Genomic DNA, 12,898 nt, shown 5'->3' with positions numbered 1-12,898 from the left:
ACATTAATGTATGGCCTGTACGAGTGAATAACAGAGCTCCTGAGCTATAATACTCACATTAATGTATGGCCTGTACGAGTGAATCACAGAGCTCCTGAGCTATAATACTCACAATAAAGTGTGGTGTGTATGAGTATCGCAGAGCTTCGCAGCAATAAGACCAACAATAATGTGCAGTGTGTATCACAGGGCTTCTCGGCAAAAAACTCTTCAGCATGGTACTTATCTTCTATAAAGTCTAGCCTTAGCTCTATACTAAGATATTGCACACACCAAAACATACTGCAGTCCACAAGTATTTGGACTGTGACAGGACACCTTGTTTAAGTAAATAAACATAAAACACTCAATAAAGCTGCTTGACTAGCAGTAGCCTATTCTATACATTGCATCTAACGTGGGCATTACTGCTGTTTGTCCGTAATATTTTTTTCTTTCATACTCTTGTTTTTCCATTACACGTTTAGCAAACTGCAAGCTGGCTGTTCACTTGCTATTATGTGAGGTTTGTATATTGTGGTAAACCCTGTAAAGTCATGTTGGTGTAGCTTTCTATTTAAGGTACTATGCAACACTACAATGTGACATCCTGAAATAGTGATCGTTATCTGTTCAGCATCCTGAGAGACCGCTTCCGAGCTGGGCGACGGCCCTCAGAGAGACCGCTTCCGAGCTGGGCGACGGCCCTCAGAGAGACCGCTTCCGAGCTGGGCGACGGCCCTCAGAGAGACCGCTTCCGAGCTGGGCGACGGCCCTCAGAGAGACCGCTTCCGAGCTGGGCGACGGCCCTCAGAGAGACCGCTTCCGAGCTGGGCGACGGCCCTCAGAGAGACCGCTTCCGAGCTGGGCGACGGCCCTCAGAGAGACCGCTTCCGAGCTGGGCGACGGCCCTCAGAGAGACCGCTTCCGAGCTGGGCGACGGCCCTCAGAGAGACCGCTTCCGAGCTGGGCGACGGCCCTCAGAGAGACCGCTTCCGAGCTGGGCGACGGCCCTCAGAGAGACCGCTTCCGAGCTGGGCGACGGCCCTCAGAGAGACCGCTTCCGAGCTGGGCGACGGCCCTCAGAGAGACCGCTTCCGAGCTGGGCGACGGCCCTCAGAGAGACCGCTTCCGAGCTGGGCGACGGCCCTCAGAGAGACCGCTTCCGAGCTGGGCGACGGCCCTCAGAGAGACCGCTTCCGAGCTGGGCGACGGCCCTCAGAGAGACCGCTTCCGAGCTGGGCGACGGCCCTCAGAGAGACCGCTTCCGAGCTGGGCGACGGCCCTCAGAGAGACCGCTTCCGAGCTGGGCGACGGCCCTCAGAGAGACCGCTTCCGAGCTGGGCGACGGCCCTCAGAGAGACCGCTTCCGAGCTGGGCGACGGCCCTCAGAGAGACCGCTTCCGAGCTGGGCGACGGCCCTCAGAGAGACCGCTTCCGAGCTGGGCGACGGCCCTCAGAGAGACCGCTTCCGAGCTGGGCGACGGCCCTCAGAGAGACCGCTTCCGAGCTGGGCGACGGCCCTCAGAGAGACCGCTTCCGAGCTGGGCGACGGCCCTCAGAGAGACCGCTTCCGAGCTGGGCGACGGCCCTCAGAGAGACCGCTTCCGAGCTGGGCGACGGCCCTCAGAGAGACCGCTTCCGAGCTGGGCGACGGCCCTCAGAGAGACCGCTTCCGAGCTGGGCGACGGCCCTCAGAGAGACCGCTTCCGAGCTGGGCGACGGCCCTCAGAGAGACCGCTTCCGAGCTGGGCGACGGCCCTCAGAGAGACCGCTTCCGAGCTGGGCGACGGCCCTCAGAGAGACCGCTTCCGAGCTGGGCGACGGCCCTCAGAGAGACCGCTTCCGAGCTGGGCGACGGCCCTCAGAGAGACCGCTTCCGAGCTGGGCGACGGCCCTCAGAGAGACCGCTTCCGAGCTGGGCGACGGCCCTCAGAGAGACCGCTTCCGAGCTGGGCGACGGCCCTCAGAGAGACCGCTTCCGAGCTGGGCGACGGCCCTCAGAGAGACCGCTTCCGAGCTGGGCGACGGCCCTCAGAGAGACCGCTTCCGAGCTGGGCGACGGCCCTCAGAGAGACCGCTTCCGAGCTGGGCGACGGCCCTCAGAGAGACCGCTTCCGAGCTGGGCGACGGCCCTCAGAGAGACCGCTTCCGAGCTGGGCGACGGCCCTCAGAGAGACCGCTTCCGAGCTGGGCGACGGCCCTCAGAGAGACCGCTTCCGAGCTGGGCGACGGCCCTCAGAGAGACCGCTTCCGAGCTGGGCGACGGCCCTCAGAGAGACCGCTTCCGAGCTGGGCGACGGCCCTCAGAGAGACCGCTTCCGAGCTGGGCGACGGCCCTCAGAGAGACCGCTTCCGAGCTGGGCGACGGCCCTCAGAGAGACCGCTTCCGAGCTGGGCGACGGCCCTCAGAGAGACCGCTTCCGAGCTGGGCGACGGCCCTCAGAGAGACCGCTTCCGAGCTGGGCGACGGCCCTCAGAGAGACCGCTTCCGAGCTGGGCGACGGCCCTCAGAGAGACCGCTTCCGAGCTGGGCGACGGCCCTCAGAGAGACCGCTTCCGAGCTGGGCGACGGCCCTCAGAGAGACCGCTTCCGAGCTGGGCGACGGCCCTCAGAGAGACCGCTTCCGAGCTGGGCGACGGCCCTCAGAGAGACCGCTTCCGAGCTGGGCGACGGCCCTCAGAGAGACCGCTTCCGAGCTGGGCGACGGCCCTCAGAGAGACCGCTTCCGAGCTGGGCGACGGCCCTCAGAGAGACCGCTTCCGAGCTGGGCGACAGCCCTCAGAGAGACCGCTTCCGAGCTGGGCGACAGCCCTCAGAGAGACCGCTTCCGAGCTGGGCGACAGCCCTCAGAGAGACCGCTTCCGAGCTGGGCGACAGCCCTCAGAGAGACCGCTTCCGAGCTGGGCGACAGCCCTCAGAGAGACCGCTTCCGAGCTGGGCGACAGCCCTCAGAGAGACCGCTTCCGAGCTGGGCGACAGCCCTCAGAGAGACTGCTTCTGAGCTGGGCGACAGCCCTCAGAGAGACTGCTTCTGAGCTGTGAGACAGATGAAGCATTAAATCATTCCTTGCCATTCACTACATTCACTTTCCATATCAGGTGCTGTGGTTGAGCTCACCGCCACATTCCTGCTTTTTAATAATCTACTAACTACACGATTGATTCTGGCATACCTTAAAGTTATCCAATAGATTTTTTTTTTTACTAAAGTCAGGAACTGTCATGAAATCAAAGCAAATCTTCAAATTTAAACCAAAGTAGCCGAATTCAAAATTTTCCAAGTTAATTCTGTATTGCACCTGGCTATTTCTATCTTTAAATTCAGTTTGAAAATTCCCCTCAATTCTCACATTGGTGAATAACCCTGTAAGTCTCTAATCGATCAATTCTGATTGTTCAGTCTCACAAAGATCTGCTTTAACCCCTTAAGGACACATGACATGTGTGACGTGTCACGATTCCCTTTTATTCCAGAAGTTTGGTCCTTAAAGGACCACTCTAGTGCCAGGAAAACATACTCGTTTTCCTGGCACTAGAGTGCCCTGAGGGTGCCCCCACCCTCAGGGACCCCCTCCCGCCCGGCTCTGGAAAGGGGAAAGGGGTTAAATCTTACCTTTTTCCAGCGCTGGGCGGAGAGCTCTCCTGCTGCTCTCCTCCTCCGATCCGCCTCTTCTCCTCCCCGTCGGCTGAATGCGCACGCGCGGCAAGAGCTGCGCGCGCATTCAGCCGGTCACATAGGAAAGCATTCATAATGCTTTCCTATGGACGCTGGCGTGCTCTCACTGTGAAAATCACAGTGAGAAGCACGCAAGCGCCTCTAGCGGCTGTCAGTGAGACAGCCACTAGAGGAAATAGGGGAAGGCTTAACCCATTCACAAACATAGCAGTTTCTCTGAAACTGCTATGTTTATGAAAAAATGGGTTAACCCTAGAAAGACCTGGCACCCAGACCACCTCATTAAGCTGAAGTGGTCTGGGTGCCTAGAGTGGTCCTTTAAGGGGTTAAAAGGTATAAACCACCTTTGCTCCTGATGTGAAGCGATAAGAACAAATTCTGAATGCAACATTGTAAATAAAATCTAGCTAAACCAGGGATCTGCTCACTCTTCGCCAAAAAGCAACAGACCAACCAGAAATCCAATTATTTCGGTCCCCTAAAATGAATGGGCTAGTTATTTATTTATTATTTATTTTAAAGGACATGAAGTTGCAGTATTTAGCTAACTATATAATGTGCTGGAGTACAGAGTCAAACCTAAACCAGTATGACATCATAGTGGGTGTGATGTCATTGTGCAGCACAAACAACAGGTTACATACAAAGCTTCACATAGAACCTACCTGTAACTTTCCAAGGCACATCCCAGCATAAGAAACGTAAGTCCAATGGCTCCAGTAAACGACAAACCGACAAGTGCTGCAAACAGGTACAAAGCCGTATCAAAGTAGACATATCCTGGACATATACTGAACAGCAGATACATTGTTGTGCATTGTCAGAGTGCGTGGACCGGCAGCCCATGCTATACCAGGAATACAACTCCCATGTCCCTCAACCAGTCAAAAGGATTAGTTAGGGGTTAACTTTTACAGTGCAGGAAGGGGGGGCAAACTGATTAATAAATATCGTTTTATGGAGAAAAGAGAATGGTAAAGAAAATCTTTACCTAAATATATTAGAATTGGATGTATTTTACAATAGTTTCATTATTTTAGTCTAAAAGTTTAAATTTGCCTGGTTGAAACTCCACAATTCATTGTTTCATAAATAAACCAACGTGTTAATTGGTCACAAACAGCTGGCTACAAATCACAGCAAGAAAGCAGTTTATTGTATAGTGAGTGACGTCCGTTAGTCCACCCATTGTACAGCGCTACGGAACTTGTTGGCGGTTTATAAATAATAATAATAATATATTAAATTTATTGATTCTGGAAAATAAAATGTGCACATTTGTGAAGAGTTGAATTATAGATGGAACCATATCAGAAAAACTAAACTGCAGTTGTGCAACGTTATTCCAGAACGTGTATTCCCGAATAGCAGGGAATGCATAGGAGAGTATTAGCCAAACAAAAAACACAGATGAAATGGCGCTACGGAATTTGCTGGCGCTATATAAATAATAAAAATATGAATGAAATGTGAAATTCAATTCAAGGGCCGTCTCCTGAAATTCAGCAGAACACAATTTAGACTAGCATAGCTATCTAGGACTTCTAGCCGAGATGAAGAATTTACCAGACCAGCTATTTTCGGTCTAATTTTGCCATTTCCAGATTTTCATTTACTACAATTCAGAGTTCAGTTTTCGGCTATTTTGCCCTAAATATTCACGTTAACTTTGACTGCCTTACAATATATTTTGGGAGTTACTGTATTCGTCGGAATATAAAATGCGCTGCAATATAACTTGCACCCATATATTTTGACTAGACATTTAGGAAAAAACAATATAAGACAACATGTACCATAATCACCGTACACTTTAGTTTATGTGTACAGAGCATGTAGCGTGTATGGGAATAGAGGGATATAGCATATATAGCGTGTATGGGTATAGAGGGATATAGCATATATAGCGTGTATGGGAATAGAGGGATATAGCATATATAGCGTGTATGGGTATAGAGGGTCATAGCATATATAGCGTGTATGGGAATAGAGGGATATAGCATATATAGCGTGTATGGTATAGGAGGGATATAGCATATATAGCGTGTATGGATATAGAGGGATATAGCATATATAGCGTGTATGGGAATAGAGGGATATAGCATATATAGCGTGTATGGGTATAGAGGGATATAGCATATATAGCGTGTATGGATATAGAGGGATATAGCATATATAGCGTGTATGGGTATAGAGGGGTATAGCATATATAGCGTGTATGGGTATAGAGGGATATAGCATATATAGCGTGTATGGGTATAGAGGGATATAGCATATATAGCGTGTATGGATATAGAGGGATATAGCATATATAGCGTGTATGGGTATAGGAGGGATATAGCATATATAGCGTGTATGGGTATAGAGGGGTATAGCATATATAGCGTGTATGGGTATAGAGGGATATAGCATATATAGCATGTATGGGAATAGAAGGATATAGCATATATAGCGTGTATGGGTATAGAGGGTCATAGCATATATATAGCGTGTATGGGTATAGAGGGATATAGCATATATAGCGTGTATGGGTATAGAGGATAGAGGGATATAGCATGTATAGCATGTATGGATATAGAGGGATATAGCATATATAGCGTGTATGGGTATAGAGGGATATAGCATATATAGCGTGTATGGGTATAGAGGGATATAGCATATATAGCGTGTATGGGTATAGAGGGATATAGCATATATAGCGTGTATGGGTATAGAGGGATATAGCATATATAGCGTGTATGGGTATAGAGGGATATAGCATATATAGCGTGTATGGGTATAGAGGGATATAGCATATATAGCGTGTATGGGTATAGAGGGATATTGCATATATAGCGTGTATGGGTATAGAGGGATATAGCATTTATAGCGTGTATGGTAGAGGGATATAGCATATATAGCGTGTATGGGTATAGAGGGATATAGCATATATAGCGTGTATGGATATAGAGGGATATAGCATATATAGCGTGTATGGGTATAGAGGGGTATAGCATATATAGCGTGTATGGGTATAGAGGGATATAGCATATATAGCGTGTATGGGTATAGAGGGATATAGCATATATAGCGTGTATGGGTATAGAGGGATATAGCATATATAGCGTGTATGGGTATAGGAGGGATATAGCATATATAGCGTGTATGGGTATAGAGGGGTATAGCATATATAGCGTGTATGGGTATAGAGGGATATAGCATATATAGCATGTATGGGAATAGAAGGATATAGCATATATAGCGTGTATGGGTATAGAGGGTCATAGCATATATATAGCGTGTATGGGTATAGAGGGATATAGCATATATAGCGTGTATGGGTATAGAGGATAGAGGGATATAGCATGTATAGCATGTATGGATATAGAGGGATATAGCATATATAGCGTGTATGGGTATAGAGGGATATAGCATATATAGCGTGTATGGGTATAGAGGGATATAGCATATATAGCGTGTATGGGTATAGAGGGATATAGCATATATAGCGTGTATGGGTATAGAGGGATATAGCATATATAGCGTGTATGGGTATAGAGGGATATAGCATATATAGCGTGTATGGGTATAGAGGGATATAGCATATATAGCGTGTATGGGTATAGAGGGATACAGCATATATAGCGTGTATGGGTATAGAGGGATACAGCATATATAGCGTGTATGGGTATAGAGGGATACAGCATATATAGCGTGTATGGGTATAGAGGGATACAGCATATATAGCGTGTATGGGTATAGGAGGGATATAGCATATATAGCGTGTATGGGTATAGGAGGGATATAGCATATATAGCGTGTATGGGTATAGAGGTATATAGCATATATAGCGTGTATGGGTATAGAGGGATATAGCATATATAGCGTGTATGGGTATAGAGGGATATAGCATATATAGCGTGTATGGGTATAGAGGGATATAACATATATAGCGTGTATGGGTATAGAAGGGATATAGCATATATAGCATGTATGGGAATAGAAGGATATAGCATATATAGCGTGTATGGATATAGAGGGGTATAGCATATATAGTGTGTATGGGTATAGAAGGATATAGCGTCTATGAATATAGAGAGGTATAGCATATATGGGTATAGAGGGATATTGCATATATAGCGTGTATGGGTATAGAGGGATATAGCATTTATAGCGTGTATGGTAGAGGGATATAGCATATATAGCGTGTATGGGTATAGGAGGGATATAGCATATATAGCGTGTATGGTATAGGAGGGATATAGCATATATAGCGTGTATGGTATAGGAGGGATATAGCATATATAGCGTGTATGGGTATAGGAGGGATATAGCATATATAGCGTGTATGGGTATAGGAGGGATATAGCATATATAGCGTGTATGGTATAGGAGGGATATAGCATATATAGCGTGTATGGGTATAGGAGGGATATAGCATATATAGCGTGTATGGGTATAGAGGGGTATAGCATATATAGCGTGTATCGGTAAAGAGGGGTATAGCATATATAGCGTGTATGGGTACAGAGGGATATAGCATATATAGCGTGTATGGGTATAGAGGAGTATAACATATATAGCGTGTATGGGTATAGGAGGGATATAGAATATATAGCGTGTATGGGTATAGGAGGGATATAGCATATATAGCGTGTATGGGTATAGAGGGGTATAGCATATATAGCGTGTATCGGTAAAGAGGGGTATAGCATATATAGCGTGTATGGGTACAGAGGGATATAGCATATATAGCGTTTATGGGTATAGAGGAGTATAACATATATAGCGTGTATGGGTATAGGAGGGATATAGAATATATAGCGTGTATGGGTATAGGAGGGATATAGCATATATAGCGTGTATGGGTATAGGAGGGATATAGCATATATAGCGTGTATGGGTATAGGAGGGATATAGCATATATAGCGTGTATGGGTATAGAAGGATATAGCATATATAGCGTGTATGGATATAGAGGGGTATAGCATATATAGCGTGTATGGGTATAGAAGGATATAGCGTCTATGAATATAGAGAGGTATAGCATATATAGCGTGTATGGGTATAGAATGATATAGCATATATAGCGTGTATGGGTATAGAGGGATATAGCATATATAGCGTGTATGGGTATAGAGGGATATAGCATTTATAGCGTGTATGGTAGAGGGATATAGCATATATAGCGTGTATGGGTATAGGAGGTGTGGCAAATCTAGCCACTTCTGGACTATATGCAGTATAGGTTGTCCGTAGGCTGACTGTATGATGTGTTCCGTTAAATGTGTATGTATTGTGCTATGGCCGTTCGCACGCTGGCAGCCGTACGCTGCCAGCGTACCAGCATTCATACGACGAAAACACGGCTATCCTGGCCATTCGCCGTACGAATACGGGCTCCCCAGGTCGACCACACACTCCCAAGTCGTGTGGTACCAAGTAACCGATTGCAACATTGTTGCAATCGGTAATTAAGGGCTCTCCTAGGTGGCCGTCGATCCAATACCGACCATGCGGCGGTCGGCCATCTTGGATCCTTTGTCTCTGCAGCGGTGTTCGGTCGTCGAGAGCCTGGACTTGAAAACGGCTACTCGATGATCCGAGCCCCGCTGGGTTTCCAGAGCGTTCGGGAGTTCCGCGTTCGGTACATTATATGTCCCGTACTTATTCGGTACTTTTAAACCAACTTTCATGTTTAAATGTATTATGTGCGGCGTTCGGTCAATTCAGCTGGGATCGGAGCGGTATTCTCACAAAGTGTGCGCTCCGACCCCAGCTATCTACCGAACGTTCGATTATTCCAAAGTACCGAATATTATGTGAATTATGGATTTTAGAGTCAATTGTCGGTTTTGCTACACGAGGGGATAATCCACTTAATCGTCCATTTTAGTGGGAGTATCCCTCTCGTGTCGCAATGCCTGTTGGGAAAGTCACAATGCATGTTGGGAGAAATCCCCTGGATGATCTGTGTGGAAACCCCTTGCATGGGGAACTGTATAAATACGCTGCTTGTGAATAAACCGAGTTAGTTGACTCCCAAACTGTGTTTCGTCCGGTTATTGGGAGGATTGGGAATATTGCCTTGCTTCCTACTCTGACTGTGGATTTCCTGAAGATACCAACGGATGTCGTGGACGGTTATACCGCATACCGTTACAATTGGTGGCAAGCGACGGGATCCGAACCTTACAGCCGAAAAAGCAGCGTTCGTGTAAACTGGAACTACCGAACAAGGAAAGCAAGGGCAATTCGTATGGAGATTGACTACACCATACTGAAACGACAGACTTTAAAAAGCTACTGGAAGCCAGGGGCAAGATAGCCAGCAACAAATCTAAGGCTGTGCTGATCGCTGAACTAATGGAGGGAGACAGAGCCCGCAGCGCTACACCTCCACCAGCCAAGGAAGAGACCCCATTCCAAAAAGAGCTACGAACCAGGTTGGAGTTTCTGCCGCAACCAGTATCGTTGGAAATGCTGACCGTGATGATATCAGATGTACAGGACTATCTGCTGGCAACCAACCCACCAGCAACCCCACCTAGGGCAGAGTCTGTTACTGCCTCCACCTATGGACAAATAAAGCCCAAAGTCCCACATCACGCCTTTAAAGCGTTTTGTGAAGAAAAGGACGAAATCGATGGGTACTTACAGGATTTTGAGCGGCTGTGCGATTTGCACGATCTGGAACCCGCAGTATGGGTACCGCTGCTGGCCGGTAAATTATCGGGTAGGGCAGCTGAAGCCTACCGTGCTGTACCTCGAGAGGACAGCAAAGATTACCCTAAAGTAAAGAGGGCGATCTTGGAGAGGTATGCTATTACCCCAGAAGCATACCGGCGCAAGTTCAGGGGCTTGCGCAAACCGGAGAAAGATTCTCACGCAGAGTGGGCACACAAGCTGGATCAAGCATCGCAAGGATGGATACAGGCCAGCAACGCCACTAATATGGAGGAGTTACGACAGCTTATGCTACTGGAGCAGTTTTTTAATGGCTTGTCCCCAGACGCACAAGAATGGGTGAGAGACCGTAAACCCCTCACCCTACCCGAAGCCGCTAGATTGGCGGATCAGCATTTTGATGCCCGGAGGCATCACGGATCACAGAATAAGGCCCTCCCTCGGATTACCGGGCCACCCCATAATTTTACTCCTACCGGCCCCACCGTACCCCTGCACAGGCCAGCACTGAATACTCCACCACCCCCCTCCCGATACAACGGCCGGGCTAACATTCAGTGTCACACCTGCAAGCAGTGGGGACACATTTCTCGGGAGTGCACCCAAAACCGGAGCCGGCAGGCTTGGAATCAGGTGCGACAAAATTTGGCACCAAGGGCTGCTGCACACCATTACCAGGTAGCCCCCGTCACCCAAGAATTGCTGAGCGCTCAAGTTGAGGAGCCGCTAGGGGTGCTCCACGAAGTAATGTCGGTCCGAGCCACCGACAACCGACAACATCATCGGCAGCTAGTAACCCTAGAGGGCAAGGAGGTACAAGGGCTCAGGGATTCGGGAGCCACTTTGACTTTGGTTGCACCACATTTGGTCCCGGGCGCAACCCACACTGGCGGGTCAGTGGCAGTACGGGTGGCCGGGGGAGCAGTATACCGGCTACCGACTGCCAAAGTACACTTGGATTGGGGTGTGGGAGAGGGGACTGTGGAAGTAGGGCTTATGCAAAATTTACCTGCAGATGTTGTGCTGGGGAATGACTTAGGCCAAATGACTTCCGCTTTTATTCCCCAGACTCCCTATCAGGAGGCACACCCCGTAACCACCCGGCAACAGGCTCGCACCACGGCTACACCGATACACTCTGAGGCTCAGGTAAGAGACCATGCTCCCCAACCGACCCCCATGTCCTGGGATACCCCGACTACCTTTGCGACCGAAGTCCAGACCGATCCCACCCTCCAAGTATATAGGGACCGGGCACAAACAGACCAAACCGGGCTAGAGGGGGAGCGGTACATCTGGGAGAAGGAGTTGTTATACCGTGTCACGACTAAAGATGTGGGGGGGTCTGTCACCCTGACTAACAAGCAGCTAGTGGTACCGCAAAAGTATAGACAGGAGCTGCTTAGAATTGCCCATGACATTCCCTTGTCAGGACACCTAGGGATGACCCGTACCCGGTACCGCTTAACGCATGCCTTCTTCTGGCCCGGCATCTCGCAGGATGTGCGCCAGTATTGCACCTCTTGCGACGTATGTCAGAGAGTAGGTAAACGAGGGGATCGCCACAAGGCCAAGCTATGTCCCCTACCCATTATCGCAGAGCCCTTCAGCCGCGTAGCGGTAGATATCGTAGGGCCCCTGCCAAAACCCAGTCCCTCTGGCAAAAGGTACATTCTGACTGTAGTGGATTACGCCACCAGGTACCCCGAAGCTGTGGCCCTCACTAATATACATGCCGAGACCGTAGCGGAGGCATTAATGAAAGTGTTTTCCCGGGTAGGGTTCCCCCAAGAGATAATCTCGGACCGAGGTACCCAGTTTACGGCCGAAGTTACTCAACATATGTGGAAGGTATGTGGCATTAAGCCAATAGTTAATTCCGCCTACCACCCCCAGTCCAATGGGTTATGTGAGAGGTTCAACGGGACACTGAAGCAGATGCTTCGGACGTTCGGGGAGACCCACAAAGACTGGGAGAGGTTTCTACCTCACCTACTCTTTGCTTATAGAGAGGTTCCCCAGGAGTCGACCGGATTCTCCCCGTTTGAATTACTATTTGGGAGGAGGGTGCGGGGACCCTTGAACTTAATTAGGGAACATTGGGAGGGAGAGAGTACTACCAACGAGACCCCTATCATATCATACGTCCTGGAATTCAGGGACCGTCTGGAGGCGCTCACTCAGGCTGTACACACCAACCTCCAGGCGGCCCAGCAACGACAGCGACGCTGGTACGATAGAGGAGCCCGAGACCGCAGCTTTCAGGTGGGACAGAAGGTTTTAATTTTAAAACCTGTCCGCACAGACAAGCTGCAGGCCATCTGGCAAGGCCCATACCAGGTAGTGGAGCAGCGATGCGACACTACCTATGTGATCGGCCCCTGCTCAGGGGTAGGGAAGAGACGCATGCTCCACGTGAACCTGCTCAAACCCTACCATGAGAGGATCGAGGATGTGACGGCCATCTGCGCCTCCTCCTTAGAGGATCAGGAGAACCTACCCTTACCTGACCTACTAGAACCCGAGGCACCGATAGAGCCCTCCCAGGGAGTTCAGCTGGGGGAGCGGCTAAG

The 12,898-nt window shown here is 49.3% G+C and overlaps 1 protein-coding gene across 1 annotated transcript in view; it reads right to left on the bottom strand.

Annotated features, from left to right (window-relative positions):
- The window catches only part of LEPROT (leptin receptor overlapping transcript), a 41,288-nt gene that overhangs the window by 16,982 nt on the left and 11,408 nt on the right, over nt 1–12,898 (bottom strand). The window contains exon 2 of the mRNA XM_063427892.1: nt 4,325–4,400. Within this exon, the coding sequence (XP_063283962.1) occupies nt 4,325–4,400 (76 nt within the window). The remainder of the gene's footprint in view (nt 1–4,324; nt 4,401–12,898) is intronic.

The sequence above is a fragment of the Pelobates fuscus genome, chromosome 7 (assembly GCF_036172605.1).
Source record: "Pelobates fuscus isolate aPelFus1 chromosome 7, aPelFus1.pri, whole genome shotgun sequence".
In the NCBI taxonomy this organism is placed as follows: Eukaryota; Metazoa; Chordata; class Amphibia; order Anura; family Pelobatidae; genus Pelobates; species Pelobates fuscus.
This window is presented reverse-complemented; position numbering and strand designations above follow the sequence as displayed.